The sequence below is a fragment of the Oryx dammah genome, unplaced genomic scaffold (genome assembly GCF_014754425.2).
Source record: "Oryx dammah isolate SB20612 unplaced genomic scaffold, SCBI_Odam_1.1 HiC_scaffold_10, whole genome shotgun sequence".
In the NCBI taxonomy this organism is placed as follows: domain Eukaryota; kingdom Metazoa; phylum Chordata; class Mammalia; order Artiodactyla; family Bovidae; genus Oryx; species Oryx dammah.
This window is the reverse complement of record NW_024070194.1, coordinates 49,547,295-49,574,606: the sequence shown is the minus strand read 5'-3', so window position 1 is coordinate 49,574,606 and position 27,312 is coordinate 49,547,295. Positions and strand designations below refer to the sequence as shown.

The following is a 27,312-nucleotide window of genomic DNA, read 5'->3' as shown; positions in this document are numbered from 1 at the left end:
GGCTATAGTCCACCGGGTCACAAAGAGTCGGACATGGCTGAGCAACTTTCCTTTCACTGGGACATTCAGTTACTCTGTCAGCAGACAGAGACCCTGGATCTCCTGTGGGAAGGTGTTCAGGGTCTCATTCCAGGCCATGGAGGGCAGGTCTGGGCTTCTCCCTCAGCCTCTATTCCTGTCTGGGGAGAGGGCTTGCTCTTTATAGGTGGGATCTAGGCCCCTACCAGGCTCTTCTGATTCCGCTCTGGCTGAGGGGGCAAGGGCACCTTATCACTGCCCCACGTGGCTTCCACTCACATCACGGGTGGTGCAGGGTGGAAGCCTTGAGTCCTCACCAGGCTTTCCAGCAGTAGAGGGCAGGATGCCTATCACCACTGTTGGGAGGGGGAGTGGAAGGCCAGGTTTCCACGTGGTTTCCAGGCCATGTCGATTGTCACTGCTGCTGAGAGGGGAGCAAAGCCCCATCTCCCTACTTGGTCTCTGACATTACCATGCAGGGTGTGTGTGTGTGCTCTGCTCAGTGGATGCCAAAGGCTAGGATCCCCACTGGTGGGCATGCGTTGCAGGGCTGCAGTCTTCCTGTGGCTGGACTAGAGCAGTGGGTGTGCACAGCCTTCTTCTTACCAAGTGCTGAGGTTCTGATCCCCAAGGGATTCACTACTGACTGTGTTGTTCCCTGGGTCTTAGGAAATCTGCTCATCTTCTCTTCCCCTTCCAGAGTCTTCTTGGGTTTGTTTACATGTAATATCCAGAGGTTCTGGCTGTACTTAGCACGAGAAACATGGAAAAATATGTATTTCATCTCCCTAGAAGCAGAGGTCTCCACAGTTTTTTAAAAAAGAGTTGATAAGGGATTAAGTTATTATCTTATTTTACTGCTTCCCAGATGCCTTATACATGGGCCAGCCCAGAAAACTCCTTAATCTCTACTCATATTTCACATAAGAAAAGTTAAAGAAAATAAAATAAGCAAAGTGTCACTCAGAAGGAGCTTCCAGGTTGCTCTGATTTCAGAAGTATATTTATAAAATCAGGAGAAATATCACCTAACCCAGATTGAATACAGGAGTTTAGACAATGTAAGGTCCAAGTGTCAGGAAGATAAAAACTGAAGAAGAACTGAAGCTCTCAAATCAAGTCTAGGAGGGTGTGGTCAAATTGGGCTGCATGGGCTATGGTCTGCTATATGGCATAGTCTGGATTCAAATCCCAGAGGCAACCAGGAACATGAGAATTAGCTGTGATCTTCTTTTCCAGAAAGTATGAAGTTCAAGAAGCAAAAGAAACTCAAAACTCAGGATAGTGAGATCATGGTACAAAAACACTTGGGTTTCCTGGCTCATACAAAATTATTTTCAGAAAACACAAAAAAATCTTTGAAAATAAATCAATGACCTGATCCCTACTCATGATCTTTGAGGGACAGTGGAAATTAGGAGAGGTGGACAAAGTCATTCCATTTGCATATTGGTCCTTTTGAAACTATGGTTCAGAGATGTTTAACTTCCTTCTGGAGAATGTGTTCTAGAATAGATGATATAAAGGTACTGTGTGTGTGTATCTGCACTAAAGAATAAAAATAAAAATAAAACACTGATCACTAGCACTCAGGATGGGTTCAGTAAAAGAAAAGTCATATAACTGGACTCATATCCATTTTTTACATTGTTCCTAGGAGGCATGATCTCATATGACATTTATTTTTGAAGACATGGATGGAAGAAAGTAAAGAGGAACTAAAGAGCCTCTTGATGAAGGTGAAAGAGGAAAGTAAAAAAGCTGGCTTAAAACTCCACATTCAAAACACTAAGATCATGACATCTAGTCCCATCACTTTATGGCAAAAGGATGGGAAAAAAACAGAAGCAGTGATAGACTATTTTTGGGGTTCCAAAATCACTATGGATGGTGACTGCAGCCATGAAATTTAAAAAATGCTTGTTTCTTGGAAGACAAGCTGTGACAAAATCTAGATAGTGCATTAAAAAGCAGAGACATCACTTTGCCAAAAGATGTCCAGATAGTCAAAGTTATGGTTTTTCCAGTAGTCATGTACAGATGTGAGTTGGACCATAAAGAAGGCTGAGCACCAAAAAATTGATGCTTTTGAACTGTAGTGCTGGAGAAGACTCTTGAGAGTCCCTTGAATAGCAAGATCAAATCAAGTCAGATCATAGAGGAATTCAACACTGAATATTCACTGGAAGGACTGACGCTGATGCTCCAATATTTTGGTCACCTGATGCAAAGAGCCAACTCATTGGAAAAGACCCTGATGCTGGGAAAGATTGAAGACAGGAGAAGGCGATGACAGAGGACGAGATGGTTAGATTGGCATCACCAGCTCAAAGGACATGAGTCTGGGCAAACTCTGGGAGACAGTGAAGGACAGGGAATCCTGGCATGCTGCAAGTCCATGGGGTCGCAAAGTGTGACATGACTTTGTGACTGAACAACAACAACAAAATACAAAAATATAATTTGTTGGTTTCTAAGCAGATTCTTGAGAAACCTATATGCAAGCCAGGAAGCAACAGTTAGAACTGGACATGGAACAACAGACTGGTTCCAAATAGGAAAAGGAGTATGTCAAGGCTGTATATTGTCACCCTGCTTATTTAACTTCTATGCAGAGTACATCATGAGAAACGCTGGGCTGGGAGAAACACAAGCTGGAATCAAGATTGCCGGGAGAAATATCAATCACCTCAGATATGCAGATGACACCACCCTTACGGCAGAAAGAGAAGAGGAACTAAAAAGCATCATGATGAAAGTAAAAGAGGAGAGTGAAAAAGTTGGCTTAAAGCTCAACATTCAGAAAACGAAGATTATGGCATCTGGTCCCATCACTTCATGGGAAATAGATGGGGAAACAGTGGAAACAGTGGCAGACTTTATTTTTCTGGGCTCCAAAATCACCGCAGATGGTGACTGCAGCCATGAAATTAAAAGACGCTTACTCCTTGGAAGAAAAGTTATGACCAACCTAGATAGCATATTCAAAAGCAAAGACATTATGTTGCCGACGAAGGTCCGTCTAGTCAAGGCTATGGTTTTTCCAGTGGTCATGTATGGATGTGAGAGTTGGACTGTGAAGAAGGCTGAGCACTGAAGAATTGATGCTTTTGAAGTGTGGTGTTGGAGGAGACTCTTGAGAGTCCCTTGGACTGCAAGGAGATCCAACCAGTCCATTCTGAAGGAGATCAGCCCTGGGATTTCTTTGGAAGGAATGATGCTGAAGCTGAAACTCCAGTACTTTGGCCACCTCATGCGAAGAGTTGACTCATTGGAAAAGACTCTGATGCTGGGAGGGATTGGGGGCAGGAGGAGAAGGGGACGACAGAGGATGAGATGGCTGGATGGCATCACCGACTCAAGGGACGTGAGTTTGGGTGAACTTAGGGAGGCCTGGTGTGCTGCAATTCATGGGGCTGTAAAGAGTTGGACGCAACTGAACTGAACTGAACTGAAGCAGATTCTTCATCTGAGGTCATGATATGAAATTAAAGATAGGTTTAACTATATCAATAGTGTATGAAAAGCTCGATTCTGCTTATAAAAAACTAACAGAAATCAATATATATATAGAGATAAGTATACTAAACGCAAGTGTGGTTGAAACAACTATTATTCTACTTCAGAAGTTACTTTTCGCTAAGTAGAAGGAGCCGGTCTGCGGCCTTTCAGGAACCAGGCTGCACGGGAGGAGATAAGCGGCAGGCGAAGGAGTGAAGCTTCGTCTGTATTTACAGCTGCTCCTCATCACTCGCGTTACCTCCTGAGCTCCACCTCCTGTCAGATCCGCAGAGGCATTAGATTCTCAAAGGAGTGTGAACCCTACTGCGAATTGTGCATGTGAGGATCTAGGTTGCGCACTCCTTATGAGAATCCTCCAGAAACACCCACCCCCCAACACACATCGGTCCATAAAAAATTTTTTCCATGAAACCGGTCCTTGGTGCCAAAAAGGCTGGGAACCACTGGATTAACAAGACAAATAAACTGTAGTTCATTTCAAACTTATTATCTAGTTTATCATTTCAGTTAATATACTTTTTAAAAAGAACCCAGAGAGTAGAATATTACAAGAAAAACTGAACTCACCATCGTCCTCCCAGCAGCTGTTTGCGCTCCCTTCTCTCGCGCTGCTCCCGGGCAACACTGTCTGGTCTGAGGGCAGGTCATCGTCTGGCACGCCGCCTTCACAGTCGGCTGCATCTGTGATGCTTTCTTCTTCCACAATGTGGAGTTTGTCTTCATCGTCTGAATCTGAGTTTGTTTCTACCACAGTATTATAATTTGTAACTGTAATACAAACAAGAAACAAACAATCAAAATCGACTAGTATAAAAATCAGTTTTTACACTTTAGTAAAAAGAAATTTTAAGAAGTGCTTAAAATAGATTGTCACTCAATAATAGTTTTAGACTGTAAAATGTAAACAACTAATGTATTTGATAACATGCATACATACAGCACTTACTAGATATACAAAAAAGGCAAATAATAGTAGCCATGCTTAGTGAACACTTAATTGTATGTACAGGTGTTTTATAAAGAGTTAACTCATGTGATCTTGATAAAGAGGATCTATCTACTGCCTACTCCTTAAAGCCCTATTTTACAGAAGTGGGAACCAAGACACAGGGAAGGTCACTTGTCCATCTAGGAAGTGGCAGGGCAGGGATTTGAACCCCAGGAGTCTGGCTCCATATTCTATATTCTTAAACACTCCATCAAACGTCTTCTCCAGTTATAGCAAGCTTATGTTACATGATACTGCTTATATGGAATGAGGGCTTCAAATCTTTCAAGTACTACAATTTAAGAGAAGAGTTCATCTTCCCTGATAAAACGGCAATGTAACATCAAGTTTAACTGTATTCTCAAGTTGTTAATTAGGTCCAGGCATTTTCGATTAATCCCATACCAACTTTAGAAACAATCACCCAATATAACCAAATTTCCACATAATTCAGACATGATTTAAGTGATGTTTATATGTAAGTGATGTTTATATGTGAGTCATTCTGAAAAAAGAAACCTAATGTTCAGTTTTCAAATGGGCATCCTTTCTACCTTTTCAATGAACTTCAGTAAAGTTTAACACCAGCGTTATAAAGATATATGATTATTCTGAATGACCACAGCTCACAGAACCAAAACAAACAATAAAGTCCAGTCAATATTTTTCCTCCAGAGTCTTTGTAATAGTCACTTTAATTGGATTAATTATTTAGAACTTCATTGGCTATAATCACTGGAATAGCTCTTTTCAACGATCTGCAGGGTGATTCTTACTTGCTAAAATTGAAGGGGAAAAAATAAGCTTTGTTCATGTAGCCAAATAATAATCGCTTTCAGTTATTCTTTCCATTTTTCCCTTAAAATTTCCAAACATTCTTGAAAGAAGGTAATCACCTAAATGCTTAAATGACATGCATATATATATATATATATACACACACCCCTCCCCATATAAACACACACAGACACACACACACCCAAAAGAACACTAAAGAAGAAACACAATCTAAAAGTAGGGATGTGTATGTCAAGGCAGGAACTAATAACCAAAAGTCTCCAAAACTCCTTTGACAGACCTGAGGAAGACCCCTCTGTCCAAAACAGTACCAGAGGTACCCTTCTGCCCACATTAGGAACTCTTCCATATCTGAGGAAAAATATCAAGTCTTGTGTCTTTAATACTTTGGAATAAATACATTTTCCCAGATCGTTCCCCGGAGCAAATAGTTCTCTCTCGAGTTTTAATGTAAAAGTAATAATGTCACTGTAAAAAATTCACAATACAAAACATGTATAGTTAGTAAAAGCCCCCTCCTCCAGTTTTTCCTTCCTCAACCCATTCTTTCAAGGTGACAGTAACAGCAAGGTTATTAATCAATTTATGCACTAGGCAGACATGGTACTTGGAGAAGGCATGGCAGCCCAGTCCAGTATCCTTGCCTGGAGAACCCCATGGACAGAGGAGCCTGGTGGGCTGCAGTCCATGGGGTTGCAAAGAGTTGGGCACGACTGAGTGACTACTACACACACACAGACATGATACTAAGTATTTTATACGATGCTGCTGCTGCTAAGTCATTTGCAATGCTAGACTGTAGCCTGCCAGGCTCCTCTGGCATGGATTCTGTCCATGGGATTCAGCAGGTAAGAATATCGGAGTGGGTTGCCATGTCCTCCTCCAAGGGATCTTCCTGACCCAGGGATCGAACCATCGTCTCTTGTGTCCTACATTAGCAGGTGGATTCTTTACCACTAGTACCACCTGCTATTACCTGTTTTATATACTTTATACTATTTAATTGTAACAGACCTCACCTTATACACTTTTAATATAAACCCTATATATATAAATGTATGCATGCATATCTAAATAAACACATATGGGGTCTGTTTTGCCACGTAGTTTTTGGGCCACTTAGTAACATATCCTGGAAACTTTTCTATGTGAGGATCTATTGAGCTTTCTCACTTTCCTCTGGATGGCTACGTAGCATTTCACTGTACAGACATAATCTAACCAATCATCTGTAGACAAAATTTAGCTTTTTTCTAGTGTTTAAGCATTGTAAACAATGTAGTAATAAATTTTCTTATAAATACATCTTTGGACATTCCTTAAATTAATTTGTCAGATACACTGGTAGGGGTGGAATTGTTGAATCTAAGGAAAACTTACATTTAAGTAGCTATGAAAACACAGGAATTCCTTCCACTCCAGTCACACCACAAATAAAGTAAATTGTGAACCTATGTGACAGGTAAAGAGTGTGATTCTCAAAGAACAGTCTACAGCTGGAAAGCGTTTCCCAATGAGAGTAAGCATTTAACTGAGAGTAAGACACAAATGTGTGTGTTTATAATTTTATTTATTTTGGGCTGCGCTGGGTCTTTTTGCTGTGCGTGGGCTTTCTCCAGCTGCAGTGAGCGGGGACTACGCTCTAGTTGTGGCACAAGTGCTTCTCATTGTTGGGACTTCTCTTGTTGTGGAGCATGGTCTCTAGGGCACATGGGCTCAGTAGCTGCAGCTGGGGGCTAGAGGTTCAGAAGTTGTGGTTCATGCGCTCAGCTGCCCTGCAGCACGTCGGATCTTCTGGATCAGGGATCAAACCCATGTTCCCTGCATTGTCAGGCAGGTTCTTTACCAATGGGCACCAGGGAAGTGTGTGGGTGTGTGTGCACTTGAATGAGAGATCTTATTGACAAATGATGCAAAACGCTATTAGTCTTGTTTTTACTTTCCAGGGCTCCTTATTAGTAGCCTCCTGAAAGCCTTAACTGAAGTCATTTAAAGTTGAGATGGTATATAAAAGCATTTATAATGCCCCAAACTAAAATCTGAACATAGCTAATGTTTCCTGAGGATTAACTTATTCTGTAGTCCACTAGACCTGGCTGCCACGGAAGGTCTAGTTCAGTGCAAAGCTCTCACTGTGCTTGGACATTCATAGATAGCTGAAATTCCTACTAATTTCTAAAAGGAGGTTTTAGTACCTTTTCAGTATTTTGCAGTGGCCATGGGTTTGCAGTGATGCTATTCTTGCCTTTTAATACAATATACTCTAGTTTAGCTTTATTATTATCAATTTTGTTGGCGGTAGGCTGTCTGGTTAACTCCTGATTGTGTATTTACATGTACACTTAAGAGTGTTTGGGGCTTGAAATTTTTCCAAAAATTGGCTTTAAGATATCTATCTATCTATACACACTCCCACATTATGGTTTAAATATTTATTTGCATGCTTCATAGTTTTCATTAAGTTCTTTTTACTCTGAGCTGTTTCATTCCATCTGAATCAACTGTAGTCTGAAGTCCTCTTTGTGAATATCTGTCACTTTCTAGGGTTCTAGCAAAACTCCTTCCTATGCCCCAGTAGAAGCTGCCTTTGTAGTATGGATGACTATAAGCCATATAACAAAAACACAGAGACTGCATATATTTTACTGTTATCTTGTGAATTTTCCCCAAAGTGTGTTTTGAATAAGTGGAATAAAACTTGAAAAATCCAGAAGAGCAATATATTTTGTTGACAAAAATGGAAAAAAAGACCAATAAGCCTTCTCACTGTTTTCTGCTTCACAGTCACTTAGTGGAGAGAAAGTAGTGAAAATCACTTATATTAATTATCATAACTTAGATAACACTCAAGCCTGTTTGTCTGGATCTATCCTTTGGTGGATCCACAGAGCTAATTTCAAACTACACAGCTCCCACATCAGAAACACAGAGAGAATAATGCAGGACCTTTATAAATTGTAGAACACAATGAGTGTCAGTGATCTCAACTGTCTGCCCATCTATTTCCATATCTCTATGCTGTGTGCAACCTTTGAATAAAAAATAATGAAATATAGTTTTTCTAAAGAGAATCATTTTTAACAATCACAGGTGATCATTACCTCTCACTTTTGAGTTTTAATTAAAATAATAAAATTTTAAGAAAGAAAAATATAAAGGTTTTAAAATCTTTAAATATAGAAAATTATATAATTATATTATACATATACACAATGTGAAATTTAAATTTCAATAAAAATGGTAAGATTTTCAGTGCATTCCAGAATGTCATAAGGATATGCTGACTCTTGGTGGTGATTCTTTTGTGTTACTTGCTAACATTAATGCCAGATTTAACAGCGTTTCCCACACAATGTGGTTGTGAGGAGCTAATAATTGAGAAATGCATTGTGCTCGGAACAGTATTTTACCAGCAGTAAAGACTACAGAAGTATCTGCTATTACTCTCAGCAGCAGTGGCATCTCACTGAACCTTTACAACAATTCCTAAGAAGCAGGTACTATTACATCTTCCTTTTATAGACAGAAAACGTAGCTGAGTAACGGTTCTGAGGTTAAGCAGCTACTAAGTTGAATAGCTGGACTCCGATTCCGGTCTGCCTGATTCTACAACCCATATACTTTTACTACTACGTATAAAGCCTGCTGGCTGAAGATTTCTGCACTAGTGATAAATATTTTTAAACTTGTATTTCTGTGTCTAGCCTATTCTGGGGGCCTGTAATTCCATACTTAACAATTTGCCAGTAAAAACATTTTCAAATAACTCAAAAACTTTAACCATTAGAATCTCAAAATAATATAACCAACAGTATCCCATGAAGTAATATTATTATAATCAATAAGCCTTTACAAGACTTGCACATACTATTTTCAATACTTAATAGCATGTAGTACTGTGTCAAAGGTGCTCATTAAACTCTATGTACTTATTTCTTAAGTCATGTACAATTATAATAAAAGAATTAGCTAAATTAGATGAATGAGGTTCAAGAGCTGAGCAATACAATCCTAACTTCCATCACAAAGGTAAGAGAAAGATATCTGAAGCTTTTATAAATAGAAGCCCCACCAGACACCGTTTATAATCATGCTGCATAGCAGATTAGGTTCCTGTATGTAAAGGGGGCCGGAGGGGTGGAAGAGGAGGTGGGGCGGGTCAGGTCTGACTCACAGGTCTTCGGTTCCTGTCAGGTGACAGCGGTGGCATGTGTTGACTAAAGCCACAGGCAAAGGCCATGTTTTGACATATTTTCTGATGTACAAAGGCATTTTTCCTTCCAGAGGAGAAGTACATCATGCTGAACTACATCCCACTCCTTCACCAATCCTCCCCCCACACACACATCTGCATGGCAGAAAAGAAAACTTCTCTTAGGAGGAGACACAAGATTGGTCCCTAAAAACTAACAAACCACTTCTAGCAAACTGCTCTTCGTACATCAGTCCAACTTACTGTCATAATTTAAGAAAGACCTAGAAAACAGGTACACTGAGTCACGATCTCCATATTAGAGGGGGATGAAGCCGTATTTTACACATGTCTGCACCATGTTGAGAACCAGAAAATTCAGGCAGGAGTGCTATGAAACAGATTGGAAGGTGGAGACACTGCAAAAGTAATTCCATCATTGCTAACATCGCTGCGATGAAAATACCATCACATCACGTATTCATAATTCTCTTGACCTGAGCACAGTCCCTGACACATTCACTGCCTTCCCCTTCCACAGAGTAGGTACAGAATTATTTGCTGAACTGAATGTGAGCCCACACTTATTTATTTCTCAGGGAAGAAGTCAGTCAGTATATTTAAGTTCTACTGATAATTCAGGAAGATAAAGACAAACCTGCAATGATAACCAGATAAAAAAACTTGTCAATTAACACACAACATAGAAAGGAGAGGTCATCTGACAGTTTGTAAGGTTAGAGAAAACTTGTGCAAACAGCATGACTCCAGGAAAGAGGAGTGCTGTCCATAAATACTACATTCAGTATTTGTTAATCTGGCTTTTGAACTAATTTATAGATAATGTTAACTTACTATCTATATGTATTTTACTGCACAAAGTTATTATGAGTATGCATATTTACTATAACATACAAGTAATCTAATAAATGGGCTTCCTCAGTGGTAAACAATCTGTCTGCCAAGCAGGAGATGCTGGTTCAGTCCTTGGGTTGGGAAAACCCCCTGGAGAAGGAAATGGCAACCCTCTCTAGTATCCTTGCCTGGGAAATCCCATGGACAGAGAAGCTTGGTGTGCTGCAGTCCATGTGGTCACAAAGAGTTGGAGATGACTGAGAGACTTAACAACACCACCAATGTAATAAATAATGTACAAAGAATTTTGTAATTAGCTAATTTTAAGTCCCTTAAAAATAGATATCATAGTGATTGTAGAGTGCTCTAAACACTGAACATGCAAGATTTTATTTTATAAACACTAATGGTTCAGCAAATTTGGAGGTAACATTTCAATTCTTCTCTAGGTACAATCTTTCTTAAGAGTACCCAATAAACAGTAATTACAGACTCTTTTGACATTTTCAAAATAATTTGAGAAACATAACTTCAACGAAAGTCAGTGATTCTGAAATTTACCCCTGCAAAAGGGCTGGTGGTTTCCAGTGCCTCCAGATACCAGCTATTAATAGACGGACAGCTGAGAGCCAAGGTGGGAGGGAGGGCTGCTACCATGCACAGAATCCTCGTTCTTATTTTCTCCCCTCTCTCATTACACAGAAATCACTGAATATTCATAGGATCTGTCTTTGGTCCTCTCTAGTTCTTATTTGGACCTTTCTCCTATTCTCCATGGGTCACTCTGTCTGTATCTCTTCCCAAGAGCCATCCCTTTTTCTGCCTTATCAAAACCCCCACTCACTCAGGGAGCTTAGTTTAGCCAATGTTTGTATAATTTACTATAAGTTTGGCAAAATTGTTAAACAGCAAAATTCTCAGCAGATTAAACTAGATTCAGTCCCAGGAACAGGTGAGGAATGTATATAGACTAAAATAATTCAGGCTAAATTATCAATAACTAATAGTTCCTTCACAGGTAAACTCTAATTTGATAAAAAGGATGCTAATTTTTAATTTATATGACTTGTTACTCATGTAATACATGCAGTATGACAAAACTCAATGTGAAGAAGGGATTTAAAATGCATACATAGAAATTATTAAGTCAAAAAGCAGAAAAGCTATGTAATCAATAAATCAATCCAAAAGCCAGATCTTTAAATAATTAATAACACAGACAAATCACTAGCCCATTTAACACTAGAAAAAAATTGAGAGGCACAAATATTCAATAGTAAAATACAAACAGAGATGTAACTAACATGACTTACCAACTAAACAAGAGGAATTTAAGAGACAAACTTTATAAATATTTTGCACAAATCTAAGCAAATAAATTTGTAAACATGGATGAAATAACTTTCTTTGAAAATGATTATAGCTATATTTGTTATTTGATAGAATTTATAAAATTATAGAAGAGAGCACTAAGGTAGACAGACCATAAAATAAATTAGGGAAGATATCAAATAGTTAACCATAAAGTGCCATATGTTTTCCCAGGTGAACTTCAGGATCTTCAAAAGACTGATAATTCTGTTGCTTTTTCAAAGGAGAGGAAAATGAAGAGTCCAAGTTCTTTTTATGAGGCCAGCATAGTAACAGTCAACTAGAATCTGAGGAAGACCATACTCTTGCCCTCCCCACATTCCACCCAATAAAATCAGTCTTACTGGTAATCACTGATGTAAAAATTCCAAAGAAAATATTAAATCCAGGATTATATTAAAAGAATAAAGCAAGCACTACTCAGTATTAAGAAATATATGAGAATTCACTACATTAACACAATAAAAGAGAGACAATATGACTTGTACAGAAACTGAAACACATCTGAAAATATTCCCTATTCCTTGTTGATAAACACTTTTTCATAAAAAATAAAACTGAAGTTAGTATCCTGATAAACAATTATGTATTGGGAAGCATTTTTAAGATAAAGATGTTTAATGTCATTAGGAATTAGCAGCATTCTAAAGGAACAAGCCAATATTTTAAAAGAATGAAAGAAAAGCACAAATAATAGAAAAGAAAAAGCAAAATTATTATTGGCGAGTGATATGAAGATGTTTCTTCATGGAGAATGCAAGAAAAATCACTAAGAAACCATTAGCAATTAGAAAATTTGGTAAATAACTAATTATTAATTTAACAGGAAAAATCAATAGTTTTCCAATAAATCAACAATAACCTGCAAAAGACATAGCAAAAAATATTCTACTAATATTGATAACTACTCAGAAGATAACACCTACAGGAAAAAAAGAAGCCTGGAGAGCCAGCAGGGAGCTGGCACACTCAACGAGCATGGAGGATGTGGGTGAGTGAAGGCATCCTCTCTGGGGTAGAACAGTTTCATATGGTAAAGATTCAGTTCTACCTAAAATAATCTACAAACTCAATGCAATTCTGGCCCAAGTAATAACATGCTATTTTAGATTCTAAATCTAGACGATCTGACCCAAATGATTCTAAAGCTTACAAGGAGATACAAGAGCACAGTCTCTGGAGCCAGACTGCTTGGTTCTAATCACAGCTTCCCTTCTTACTGGCCGTGTTGCCTTGGGCACATTACTCAATCTTCCCATGCCTCAGTTTCCTCATCTCTAAGATGGGAATGATGACAGCATGTCCATAATAGAGTTAACATAATGAGAAAAAAATTATATAAGCAAAAACTTCATACAGTACTGCACATAAATGCTCAACACATGATGTTAGTATTATTATCTTCTGGGAAATAAAAATATTCAGGAAAATTCATTAAACTAATAGTTACAGTGATAGTGAGGCTTCCCAGGTGGCACAGGGGTAAAGTATCCACCTGCCAGCATAAGGAGACACCAGAGACACAGGTTCAACCCCTGGGTCAGGAAATGTCAACCCACTCTAGTATTCTTGCCTGGTAAATCCCACAGACAGAGGAGCCTGGCCTGGCAGGGTACAGTCCACGGATTGCAAGGAGTCATACATGACTGAGTGTGCGCACGCGCACACACACACACATATGGTGGTGGTGAGGCAGGATATTTGGGTCCCAGGCTGAGCAAATGGAGTTCACCCCCTGTGGACAGAAACTCCATAATAGAAGGATAACAGAAAGATAAATGGAAGGATAATCTGAGTCCTGCCCAGATACAAGACAGAGACCACTTATTTCTCATTCTTGAAGTCAAGGAGACCTTCCCAACTAGAAAGTTCCTTGGAGGTCAAAAGGGGAGTGATGTCAGTCTACCCATAGCCTCTTCGCTGGAATCCATCTTGGCTGAGAGATGCATGCATGCATATGAGAGGACCCTAAGATAAACAAAACACTGACTCAGACCCAGGCAAGACAAAATGACTAGCCAAAGGAAACGGGAAGAAAGGGCTCATACAAATGATTTAAACTAGCACAAGGGTGTGACTCTGAGTCTGCCCGTGTGTCTATCTACATATACTCTTTTTCCTCTAATAAATACTTTACTTGTTTCACTACTTTCTGTTCTTGTGGGAATTCTCTACAAAGCAGAAAAGCCAGGATCTTGTCACTGATCACCAGTCTAGTGACTGGGATTCAGCACTCTCATTGCCATGGCCCAACCTTAATAGCCGGCTGGGAACCAAAACCCTGTTTCAAGCTGCTGCAGGACGAGGCCACTGGAGATGAGTGGCAGGAGAACATGGATGAGCTGTACCAGACAGGAAATGAATCTCGAAGCCATAGGAGTGGAAAGATTTACACAAGCACAGGGACGGGCAGACGATCAGTGGACCTCACAGAACCCAGAAACAGATCCCCAAATATATGGTGGTCTTGCTCATCAGATTCCCACCTCACAACTTTAACCAAAATGAAATCTGCATGAGTCAAAGATTTTAACCAACAACAAATAAACCATAAAAGTAACAGAAGAAAGCACAGGCAAATCCTTCTACACACTTAGAATAAGGAAGGCTGTTATGAAACAGACTCACAGAACGAACTTATGGTTGCTGGGGGAAGGATGGGGGGAAGGGATAGATAGGGAGATTGGGATGGACAGGTACACACTACTGTATTTAAAATTAATAACCAACAAGGATCTACTGTATAGCACATAGAACTCTGCTCAATGTTATGTGGCAGCCTGGATGGGAGGGGGTTTTGGGGACAATGGATATATGTACGTGTACAGCTGAGTCCCTTTGCTGTTCACCTGAAACTGTCATAACATTGTTAATTGGCTACACACCAATACAAAATAAAAAGTTTTTTTTTAAGAAAGGCTGTTATAAGCATAACACAAAATCCATGATTATACATAGAAAAATTAAAGTCAAAAGACAACAAATTGTGAAAAATATGTGCACTACATGCTACCAAAGGTTGATTTCTTTATTACACAATTCTTAAAAACCCATGAGAAAATGATGACCAACCAATAAGAATATGCAAAGGAAATTCACACACAACAGCATGAGTGGCCAAGGAACAGGTAACAAGAACACTCAACTTTGCCAATTAAGGGTGCGTGTGCATACTCAGTCGTGTCTGATTCTTTGTGACCTCATGAACTGTAGCCCACCAGTCTCCTCTGTCCATAGAATTCTCCAAGCAAGAATACTGGGGTGAGTAGTCCTTCAGTGGGAGAACATTCCCTTCACCAGGGGATGTTCCTGACCCGAGGACTGAACCTGGGTCTCCGGCACTGCAGGAGGATGCTTTGCTGTCTGAGCCACCAGGGACGCCTGTCAATTAAAGCCCTATTTACTTTAATCCTATGTTGTTAACATATCATTACTTCCATACATAACTTCAACTCTCTTGCCTTTCTCTGACTTCAAAGCCCCTATTTTCATTAAATCTCACTTTTCTAGACTCTATACTTCAGTCCTGCTTTCCTGCAAAACCTCCTGAAAATGTTGCCTACATTCGTCTCTGATGTCTCTCTGTATTTGCTTTTATCTTGTCAGGACTGTGAAGGATGCTTACATTGTTAAATCCAATGACAATCGGGCCTCATGTTACACGACCAAGTAGCAGCATTTGACATAATCCGTCACCCACTCCCTCTTCAAAGCCATCTCTTCTTTCTGCTCTCTCGGTTCTCCTAATACACCGCTGCTTTTCAGTTGCTTCCCTTCATCTTCCTACCTCAATCTGTCTTAGGGCTCTAAACCCACTTTAATACCCGAGTTCCAGTTTCTCCTCTGAACTCCAGACTTGCACAACCACTGCCTACTTGATGTCTCCACTTGGATGTCCAAGGGCAGACCTGCCATACCCCAGGTCCAACTCTTGGGCCTCCCCTGGTCCTCTCCATTTCAGTCAACGGCAATTCTTCCAGGTGCTTGGGCCAAAATTCTTCGTGTCAGCTTTGACTCCTAATTTTCTCTTATATTCCACATTTAACCCAGAGGGAATGTATCTTAAAATACCTTCAGCATCTGACCACTCACTCCCCCACCCCACCACTCTCTCCAGAACATTCTAACAGGCTCCCATCAGGCCTTCTTCCTTCCTCCTGTGCCTTCTGGCAGTCAGTTCTCAGTACAGCATCCAAACAACCCTCTACAGCATCAGAGGAACCCTGTCACCCTTCTCTCAAACCATGTAATGATTTCCCACCATATCCTCTGTAATTCAGAGGCCCCTCCGGAGCTGTGCCCTTCCCCTGCCACCTCCCAGACTCCACCTTTGCCTTCATGCCTGCTCCCTGCACTCCAGAGGCACTAGTCAAGGGGTCTGCAGTCATGCCGCTCTACCTGGAATGCTCTTCCTGCATGGTTCAGCTTCACCTCCTCAGAGAGGCCTCCCTGGCTGTGCTGTTTACATTTAAAGACCTATACAAAAACACACCCCTCTTCCTGTGACTTCTTTCTTTCAAAAATACTTATTGCCAACTGCCATAATATTTTACTAAAATTGTCTCTTCTCAGCTGGAGTGATGGGAATGTAAAATCCATAGGGCAAGATTTTTTTCTGCTTTGTTCACTGCTGTGCCTCCCTGTAACAACAAACTGTTCATTCACTCATGGTGTATGCAGAGGCTAAGGAAACAAGTACATGCTTACATGTTGTGTGAATTTGGCAGTGTTTACCAAAATTTTAAATGTTTACCTGTTGATCCAGTAATTTCTTGGAATTTACCCTATAAATTAACTTACACAGGTGTGCAAATATGCATACATATGTTTCTCTGCAAACTTGTTTTTAATTGTAAAACACCTAAACAGCCACGCAAAGTATATCCATTTTTACTAATACAGAAGAGTCCTTCAAAATAGTCTGATCCCATTCTTGTAGAAAATAGACACGGAGTATATACACATGTATCTCAATAATAGATGATCATGTCTTGAAGGACATACAAATGAAGAAATGGGGTAATGAAAGAGTGATCTTTTTCTACTTCACTCATTCTATGAGACTGTTTACATTTTTGTATTACATTTTTTAAAAGATAAATTTTAAACTTGCAGGGGAAAAGTATGAAATAAGAGCAGCATACGACTGCTAGTGGTGAACATCAGAAAACTGAACTGGGATCAGGGAAACATTTTCTTAATATTTTTGTTATTTAAATTTTAATAATAGTAGGAGGTATGATTAGAAACAGCAGGAAAATTTAAAAACAGAGGTTAAAAATAATGTTTAGGAAGAAACTAAATAAGTTGTAAATATACATCTTGTAGATTTTGAAATAAAACAACTTATTAGAAAATCATAGCCCTACTTTTCTTACATATAAAATATAAAAGACAGCTTCTGTTTCACAGTGTGAGTAGCATTCACCATTTGTACCCAGAGTTACAAAAAAGTACGAAATCACGTAAAATGAAAAGGAAGGTAACACTTGCAGAGGGGGATAAGTGAACACTCAGCCCAGCACTCACTCCCGGCCCTTCCCCGGTGCCCAAAGGCCGCTGTGTGCCCAGGAGGCAGGCCCTGAGAGAACGCGCGCCGCCCATCATCAAAGGCAGCTAATGCTCCCAAAGCTCTGGTCAGAGGAACACACACATCCACACATACAATCGTGTGTTTAACAGCTTCTGCTACATGATCCTAAGTTTTTCTCAATTTACAAAAAAAGTTTTAAGACATATCTTGTCATCTACCAATCCCAGAAGGCACTTTTTCCTTGACTGGTTTTGAGACTCATCCATTTCAGGCTGAACTGGTTATGAAAAATAAGATGAACACAGAGGACAGGAATTTTATTCTAAATCCTTCATTTAGGTTTTTCAGAAGTCTTTCAACTAGTAATATAGTGTGTATAACTGAAAACTTTTGGCCATGTGCTGGACACCACTGCTCACAATGGGAAAAGAAATCATGGAAGTGCAAGAAACAGGCTGTAGCCCCCAGGACAGAGTCTGAGGCTGGCTCCTCACTGGCTTCCAGGGGAGGTGGAGCACAGCAGTCCAAGCAGGGCTCAAGGTACCCAAACTTTCCTGAGGGCATTTCAGTTACTAAATCCTCGAGTTTGGCCTCATAAAGGAACTTGCTTCACTCCTCCATGGACTAGACATGGAATAGCAAAGATCATACTAATAAGAGTTGAACTGGAATTGATTTCTTAATGAAGAATTAAAAACAATCCATAGGTAACTACATTTTAGTTTTACTGAGATCTTCTAAACATTACATGATATAAGCTTGTGACTTACCAAATTAGGAAGAAGACTAGTTCTTCTGACCTAAGTGCTCCAGAAGGTGGAAGAATGAAGACAGATGTTGTCTACAGTCTCTGCTTTTTGAGATATGTGCAACATTTACAAACCATGACTGATATACATTGACTATTATGATGAGAAGTGTGATGATAAATAAATGCCAAGAGTGCATGCGTACTAAGCCACTTCAGTCATGTCCACTTCTTTGCAACCCCATGGACTGTAGCCCCTCCAGTCTCCTCTGTCCATGGGATTCTCCAGGCAAGAATACTGGAGTGGGTTGCCAGGTCCTCTAGGGGATCATCCCCACCCAGGGATCAAATCCACATCTTTTATGTCTCCTACATGGCAGGTGGGTACTTTACTACTGACTCCACCTGGGAAGCCCAAAAGTTAAGAGTGATGGAGTAAATAAATACCACAGGATTCCTTATATCATTGAGTCTTAATCTTTATGCTTTGATAATGAGCTACTAAAATACAATTTTTAATACTTCTGATTTTTAATTTGAAATATGTTGAAAAGTTGAATGGATTTGAATTTTGTACCAAAGAATTTCTAGTATTTGGTTGTACCCGTTTTGAGAAGCAGTAGAATGGTAACTATCTTTGGAAAGAATCTTTTCAGAAAATAAATAATACATAGTAAACAGGAAAGTGAAAAGTGAAAGTGAAGTCACTCAGTCCTGTCTGACTCTTTGCAACCCCACTGACAAGAGCCTACCAGGCTCCGCCGTCCATGGGACTATCCAGGCAAGAGGACTGCAGTGGGCTGCCACTGCCTTCTCCAGGGGAGCTTCCCGACCCAGGGACTGAACCCGGGTCTCCCGCACTGCAGACAGGCGCTTTACCATGTGAGCCACCAGGGAGCCAGTGAACAGGAAGATCGTGTGAACTTAGAGAAGAAATGGCCTTAGTGGTCAAAGAAATAGAGATTCTAGGAAAAACATACATAGATGGAAACTTTAAAGATCATATACAGAAACAGAAAAAGGGGTATTTTTAAAGTATTTAAAAGACATTATGACCTACTGAATTTCTACTGCCAGTGAAAAGGTAAGCCAATCAATACTGTGTAAACAGTATTACAATCTGCCTCACGAATACTACATATTCAGTTATTTTAGAAATGTCAATTCAGTTAATCTGTATAAGAACCATATGAAGAGTTATTAATATTCTTAGTGAATAAATAAGAAAACTGAGACTTGAAGAGGTTATGGAATTGCCAAAGGTATACCAGTTGTTCTGGAGCCAGGACTTCCAATCTAAGCTGTGTGGTTCTGGAGATCCTGCTCTGAACCTATATATACTGCCACCCCAGGCAAGCAGAATGATAGCACCAACAAATCCTCACAAACCAGGAGCAAAGAGAGGGTCATGATGAATTATTAAATACTTCACTGACAAGCATTTAATCAAATCTTTCTGACCTCAGAATCTCAGAAAATAAAACTTAAAAATATCCTTATTATTCATCTTTACATCAGAATGACATTAGAAGACACAAATAATTACAAAATGGCAGTTCAGAGATTGTTTTATTTTCTTCATTTAAATTTCCATCACACATACCTGAATTCCAAAATCCTATGCACAGCAAATAAGGGCCTCCAGACTGAATGTTATGGCCTCCAATATCTCTTTATCTTTACCCCCTACCATTCTGCCCAATATATTCTATTCCCTAGACATCTCTGAATATTCATGTTCCCCTCTGCCCCTTAACCTCTACTGCCAAATTTCTACTAATTTTTCAGAACTTACATCCAAGCCATCAACAAATCCTGCTAGTCATACCTCTCCATGCCCTTCACTGGATCCTACAGGACCCACCTCACTGGAACCCTTGCCTCCATCTACCCCATAGCAGCCACAGCGGCATTTTCAAAACATACGGCAGAATACGCCACTCTCCTCTTGGAAGCTTTCAACGGCTCTGCCACGTTCTGTCACGGCCTGCAGGATCTGTGTGCTCAGGCCCACACCTTCTTCTCCATGGTTCTTACGTATTCTCACTAGATGACCTTCTTGTTCTTGGCATGTGTCTAGCCAGCCTTGTGCTCTCCAAGCCCTTGTCCTGCCCTCTGCATGGAGTGATGCTCTGCCCCCAGCTCCTTCCACAGCAGCTCTCCTCTCCTTGTCTCCATCGCAATGTCACAGCCTCAAACCCTCCCATGACCATCCAACTTAACCTGATCCACCTGTGTTCTCTCTCATCATCCTATTTCTTTCAGAGCAACCAATCTGTAAATCTCTAAACTGTTTAATTACTTGTTTATTTTCTTTCCTTTATATTAGTTTCCTATTGCTGCTGTAATAGATTACCAGAAACTTAAGAGGTTCAAATTACACATTTGTTATTTTATAATTCTGAAGTCAGAAGTCCAGGATGGGTCTCGCAGGTTAAAATCACGGTGTTGGCAGAGCAAGAGTCTTTCTGGAGGCTCTAGAGGAGTGTATTTTCTCATCTCTTCCAACTTCTAGAGGCTGCCACATTTTCTGCATGTGACCTCCTTCCTACTTCAAAGAAGCAATGGCAGCAGTGGAGACTCTTTAACATCACAACATTCCAACACTGACCCTACTTTTGTCTCTCTCTTACCTCCACTTTTAAGGGCCCTTACCATTGCCTGGTGGCTCAGACTGTAAAGAATCGGCCTGCAATGCAGGGGACTCAGGTTCAATCCCTGGGTGAGGAAGATCCCCTTGAGGAGGAAATAGCAATCCACTCCAGTATTCTTACCTGGAGAATCCCATAGACAGAGGAGCCTAGTGGGCTACAGTCCATGGGGTCGCAAAGAGTCAGACACGACTGAGTGACTAACATACCATCAAGGCCAACTGGATAACTCAAAATAGTTTCATTTTAATATCAGCTGATTAGCAAGCTGAATTTTTTCTGCTACTTTTTTTTGTCAAGTAATGTGACATATTTACAAGTTCTGGGGATTAGGACACAGGCATCTTGGGAGGCCATTATTCAATCTACTGTACTTTCCCACTGAAGTGTAAGCTCCACAAGGGCAGACATTGTCTTGTTCACTCCAGGAGTCTAGTTCTAAGCATTGCAGGGCCTACTGAAAGCATTCAAAAAATCTGTTGACTTAATTAAAATGCTACTGCTTTGGTAATGTTCTTCTTAACTTGTCAAGACTCTTGTTTTAACCTCTGTGATCTTATAGAAATTTTTACACTTTCTGCGATAGCGTATACATCCCATTATGTTTTCATTAGGTTCACATGCCGACATTAGGTCTTTGGTTAAGTGTGAAGTGTCCTGATAATATAAATGATTAAGTGCTGTGAAAGAGGTCTACAGTCAATGACTTAAAGTGAAAGAGACTTTAAAAGGTTTCAAAAATGTGTTAATGATTTTGTAATTGTTTTTATGATTCCCTAATAAAGTGTGGTATATTCTAACAATGTGTCAAGAAAGGATCACCTTGCTGTGAAATGTATGTTAATAAATTTTAAACTTGGAAAGTATTTGGAGTATAAGCCTCAGTCCAATATTTTATATTTGAAACTCAAAGAAGCTAAGTAATTTGTCTAGTTATACACAAAAATTATGAATCTGGCAAAAGATTCAGTGAAGTTTCTGTAAGAATCCACTTCCTGAGGTTGCCATGAAGATGAAATGAATGCATCTAAAAGAACATAGATGCAAGACCTAGCACAGAGCAAGTGCTCTATAAATAGTGGGTCAGTAGATGCTTTTATTGGCATGATTATTATCATAAACTATATATTTCCAACCTCTCAATAATAGAAATAACTTATGCAGAGTAGACAGTCAATGAATACCTGAGTTAATGAATGATTAAAATATAAAATACAAATAAACAAGCTTACACAATTTTTAACAAGCTAAATGCTTTGCTACTTTCATAGCAAAGGACAGGTAAATGAGGAAAAGCAAAGCAGCAAAGGCATGCACACTGACCTGCGTCGTGATGCCTCCCCCACCTGTCTTTATTAATGGCGCTTGCCCTCCTCCCTTGTCATCCGTCTTGGCGGGGGTACAAGCATTTATATAACACTGCTAAGGTGCTATGTCATCTACCTTATTTACTCTTTGACATCTGCACAGATGCGAAGGCAATGGTGGGTAAAACTGTGGGTTCTATAGCACAATTCAAAGCAGTAGCAACAAACTGTGTATCTTTGTGTCTTTCACTGCCACTCATTTCCAGTTTAAAAATAATTGCCATTTCACTTAAGAACGCCTTCATGAAGTAGTAAACATCATTTTATTAAATCTGTATCCTTTTAGTTCAGTTCAGTTGCTCAGTAGTGTCCGACTCTTTGCGACCCCATGAATCGCAGCATGCCAGGCCTCCCTGTCCATCACCAACTCCTGCAGTTCACTCAAATTCATGTTCACCAAAGTCAGTGATGCCATCCAGCCATCTAATCCTTTTAGTACAGGTCTTTTAAATATTCTGTGACACGAAATGGGATGTACACATAAAACATTTCTGCTGGATACCAAAGCATGCAATTGTTTTGAGTTGCCAGCTAAACTATCTGCTTTATTCACGGTATAGCAATTTTACTTGAAAGAACAGCTAATTATTATTTAAAGTTCAAGATAGACCAATGGATTTTAATGTAACAGACTATGAAATTCATTATATGGTTTCATATTTCACCCACACTGCAACTAAAGAGTTGCTACTTGATGAATTTTGGTGCAATAATCAAAGAATATCCCCAATTATCAGAAAGAGCTAATTCCAACTACGTAACTGTATGAGGCTATATTTTAACATACTTTAACCTAAACAATTTACAACAGATTGAAGGCTGAGCAGAAATTTGAACCCAGCTACCTTTACTAAGAATCATAAATATTTTCAGTGTTTTATTAAGAATCATAAATATTTTAAGTGTTTTCAGTTTTAATTCTGAAAATAGTAAATATTAATAAACATAACCCACATAATTAAAAGCACTTTGAGGTATTCAAGCATTCTGAAGAGTGTAAAGGGACAGTGTAAAGGGACCCTGAGATCAAAAAACTTTGAGAAATGTGCTGTTTAATAAGGTACCCACTAGTCACATATTATTTTTCATATTAAAGTCAATTAAAATTATAAATAAAATATAAAGCTCCTCATTCATACCAGACTCAGCTCAAGTACTCAATAACTACATGTGGCTAGTGGCTATTAGACAGAATACAGAACATTTCTATCATCACAGAAAGTTCTATTGGACAGTGCTTATCTATAACTGTATTTGGGGGGCAGTTAATCAGCATCTTACTAAATATCACTGGTACAATTCTTTCAATATTTTCACACCCATTTTAACTCCCTAAAAAGCATATATATCTGAACACTAGAACACTAATATCTATTCTACATATAGATGACATGGTAATGTTGTACACATGATACTATATTGTAGCCCACAATGCCTTAAATATACATTACTAGAAATTATGCTGAATAAGAAAAATATGTTCAACTGAATATTTATTAACTCAATAAATATTTATTGTGGGTTTTACATAAGACAAGTCTATGTGATTATTTATCTTTCATATTTCAATATATTCCTGTCCAAATTTATAAGCACTGGGTCTCAACTTTTTTTGTTTTTGTGTGTAATAAACTATTTTGTCAAGGGTCAAGTTATGTTGCTTCACTTCATTTTCATAACTAAGGATTTAAACCCAGTCCCTCCCTCTTACTATCTATTGATCATGTAAAATAGGTATTATAGTTCATAATCATAAACCACTAATTATGACTTTCATGTTTTCCACAGACTTCTGTACATGTGGCTGAAGAAAGCAGTTTTTAAAGTTATATTAAGTTATAGTAAACAATGAAATGATTAATTTTGTTTTGAATGAATTAGTATCACCCTGGTGGCTCAGAAGGTAAAGCGTCTGCCTGCAATGTGGGAGACCCAGGTTCGATCCCTGGGTCAGGAAGATCCCCTGGAGAAGGAAACGGCAACCCACTCCAGTATTCTTGCCTGGAAAATCCCATGGATGGAGCCTGGTAGGCTACAGTCCATGGGGTCGCAAAGAGTCGGACACGACTGAGTGACTTCACTTCACTTCAGGGTTTATAGAAGGCTTTTATCTCCTGTATAGTGTTGTAGGATTCCTAACTTTAAAAAATTTTAGCAGCTAATTATTTTGATTTGACAATCCTTATATCCTACCAAAAGCAGGGAATGAAATTTGGGGAAGCTTATTAAAGTTAAAATTTTAAATACATTTTGTTTAAATACACCTTAAGTTTTTACATATTAAGAAAACTGCAAAGTACTTTGGAATACCAAGAAGCTTGGGCGGGCCTGTACTTGTCCTCTGTTCCTCCTCACTCAGTAGATAAAGAGATTTATAGTGTAGTGGACATTGCCTCTTATTTCCTGTTTAGTTTAAGGCAGTGCTCCCTGGCAGGCAAGACATTTACAGGAAGGAGAAGAACAGGAGAGATATGTGGACTCTTAGCCAGGTAGGTACTTCTCTGGGCAATGACTGAGACCTGGACCTGGAACTAGGTGAGAGATTAGCTGTTTGCATCTATACAAAAGCCCTCTGCCATTTTAGGACTATGTATCACCCCCTTCACACACCTCATGAAAGATTCTTTTTGGAAAAAGAAGACAATAGTTTTTCTTAAATCTGCCTTTTGGGTGAAAGAAGCAAAAACATGATCCATACAACTAAAATACTCTTTGTACAGTACAGAGTAGGTACTAATTTGGGGCTTAGAAAATCACCCCTCCTCCATGCAGAAGAATGTGTACCATAAGTTGAACTGTAGGAATTTATTTCTTCAATAAAAAAATAAAAATAATTACCATTTAAATTAAGTAATTTTTGTAAACTATAAACTTTATAATATGCTAGCTCCTAAAGCCTGTTTTCAATTTTGTCTTGCTATATAAGTTCATTCTAAACAATGTTTCTATAACCAGAAAGGCTTATGATCTAAATAAGAGCTAACATATTTTCATAAACTGCTTTATTTTCTATATAAACTGTTTGTATGCTTATGCAGCAAATTATTTTCCAAGGAACATTAATCTATGGTTAAGGGTAAAAGTTTGACACTATATTGGCAGAGGCAGAATTTTTTGTAAAGTAAAATCAGATTTTATGATTCAAATTGGCTTGTTAAATTTTAGTATGGAAAAATTAGGAAACAGATAAAAGTTATATGACTACTTATTAAACTGAAGAAAGAGACAATGTTTATGAAATTCAAGTCATGCCTCTATACAGTAGCAATCTAAACTACTATGTTAAAAAGGTAGTATTTAGGGACTTCCCTAGTGGTCCAGTGCCTAAGATTCCACACTCCCAATGCAGGAGCACTGGGTTTGATCTCTGGTCAGGGAACTAGATCCCATATGCTACAACTAAGAGCCCTCGGGCTTAACTAAGACCTGGTGTAGCCAAATAAATTAAAAATAAATGCATACAAAATAAAAATAAAAAATAAGGGGGCAATTCATTAATAAAAGCCATAAAGGTTAATCTGACAATGTAACAGAGACTTTGGGGTCCAACTGATTTGAGTGTAAATCATGGGTCAAACACCCAATGGGTGGTGGTTCTTGAGTAAATTTTCTTCTTAAGTCTTGGTTTCCATACATATGACACAATAATAACTACTTCAGGGCTGTTTTCAGGACTGCATTAGTCAATTTCTATAAACTGCTTCATACAGTAAAGGATGCAGAGCAAATGATTAATGAATGATCCTACACATCACACATACAGTTTCCCCAGGACACAAATATACTTACAAGCATTTTACACTGATTCACTTTAGTAATCCATACCTGATATAATATTTTATTTAAAAAATTTTACTATGTCAAATATCACTTAGAAGTTTAAGTAAGAATACGACCCAGCAATCCCACTGCTGGGCATACACACCAAGGAAACCAGAACTGAAAGAGACACGTGTACCCCAATGTTCATCGCAGCACTGTTTATAATAGCCAGGACATGGAAGCAACCTAGATGTCCATCAGCAGACGAATGAATAAGAAAGCTGTGGTACATATACACAATGGAGTATTACTCAGCCATTAAAAAGAATACATTTGAATCAGTTCTGATGAGGTGGATGAAACTGGAGCCTATTATACAGGGTGAAGTAAGCCAGAAAGAAAAACCCCAATACAGTACACTAACACATATATATGGAATTTAGAAAGATGGTAACGACAACCCTGTATGCGAGACAGCAAAAGAGACACAGATGTATAGAACAGTCTTTTGGACTCTGGGAGAGGGCGAGGGTGGGATGATTTGGGAGAATGGCATTGAAACATGTATATTATCATATGTGAAATGAATCACCAGTCCAGGTTCGATACATGATACAGGATGCTCGGGGCTGGTGCACTGGGATGACTCAGAGGGATGGGATGGTGAGGGAGGTGGGAGGGGGGTTCAGGATGGGGAACACATGTACACCCATGGCAGATTCATGTTAATGTATGGCAAAACCAATACAATATTGTAAAGTAATTAGCCTCCAATTAAAATAAATAAATTTATATTAAAAATAAAATAAAGACATTTAAGTAAGAAAATTAAGATATTTAGATTTAAAAAATCATATGCAATTGCATAAGACTATCAAAAACAGACTCTCAGAATCCCATGAGACTCTTTCCCTTAAGTATGAAGTCAGTCTACAGTGTCCCAGACCGATTCATTGACTTTTAAAGCAAGTGTTTCAAATTTTGTATATTTCAGATGAGGGATAAGGAGGGAGGGAGGGGGGAGAGGAAGGAAGAAAGGGAGGGATGGAGACAGAGAATGAGAAAGGAAGATATTGAGACTGAGCCCCTGGATCAATCAATACCCAGAAGTTGTCACCCTTGTATTTTAATGTTATACGAGCCAATAAAATTCATTCCTTGCCCTCCTCCCGGCTTTGGGCTTATGCCTACTGATTAAGTTGGGTATCTGAAACTTACAACCCAATAGTCTTTATTAATAAACTAATTATGGGTGAGAATACAGCAGGTAGACAACAGAATTCTTTAGTGAATGATGGTTTTGGCTTTTATACTCAAGACACTGATTCCTGAGCTTGGAAGTGGCAGCACTACTGCACAGATCCTTGAGATGTAACCATGGAATTCCTTTCTGAATTAAGACCAGGTTGTACATACCTGTATGCATCTGGTTTTTAACCATACACTTTGATAGTTTGTAAAGAAGATCAAATGGCAACAGAGACTACAAAGATGCAAATGAGATTTT

At 39.0% G+C, this 27,312-nt stretch overlaps 1 protein-coding gene across 6 annotated transcripts in view; it reads right to left on the bottom strand.

The window, feature by feature from the left end:
* The window catches only part of ZEB1 (zinc finger E-box binding homeobox 1), a 198,817-nt gene that overhangs the window by 50,995 nt on the left and 120,510 nt on the right, over nucleotides 1-27,312 (bottom strand). For all 6 annotated transcript variants that reach the window (XM_040248040.1, XM_040248042.1, XM_040248041.1 and 3 more), the window contains one exon: nucleotides 4,108-4,308. In XM_040248040.1, the coding sequence (XP_040103974.1) occupies nucleotides 4,108-4,308 (201 nt within the window). The remainder of the gene's footprint in view (nucleotides 1-4,107; nucleotides 4,309-27,312) is intronic.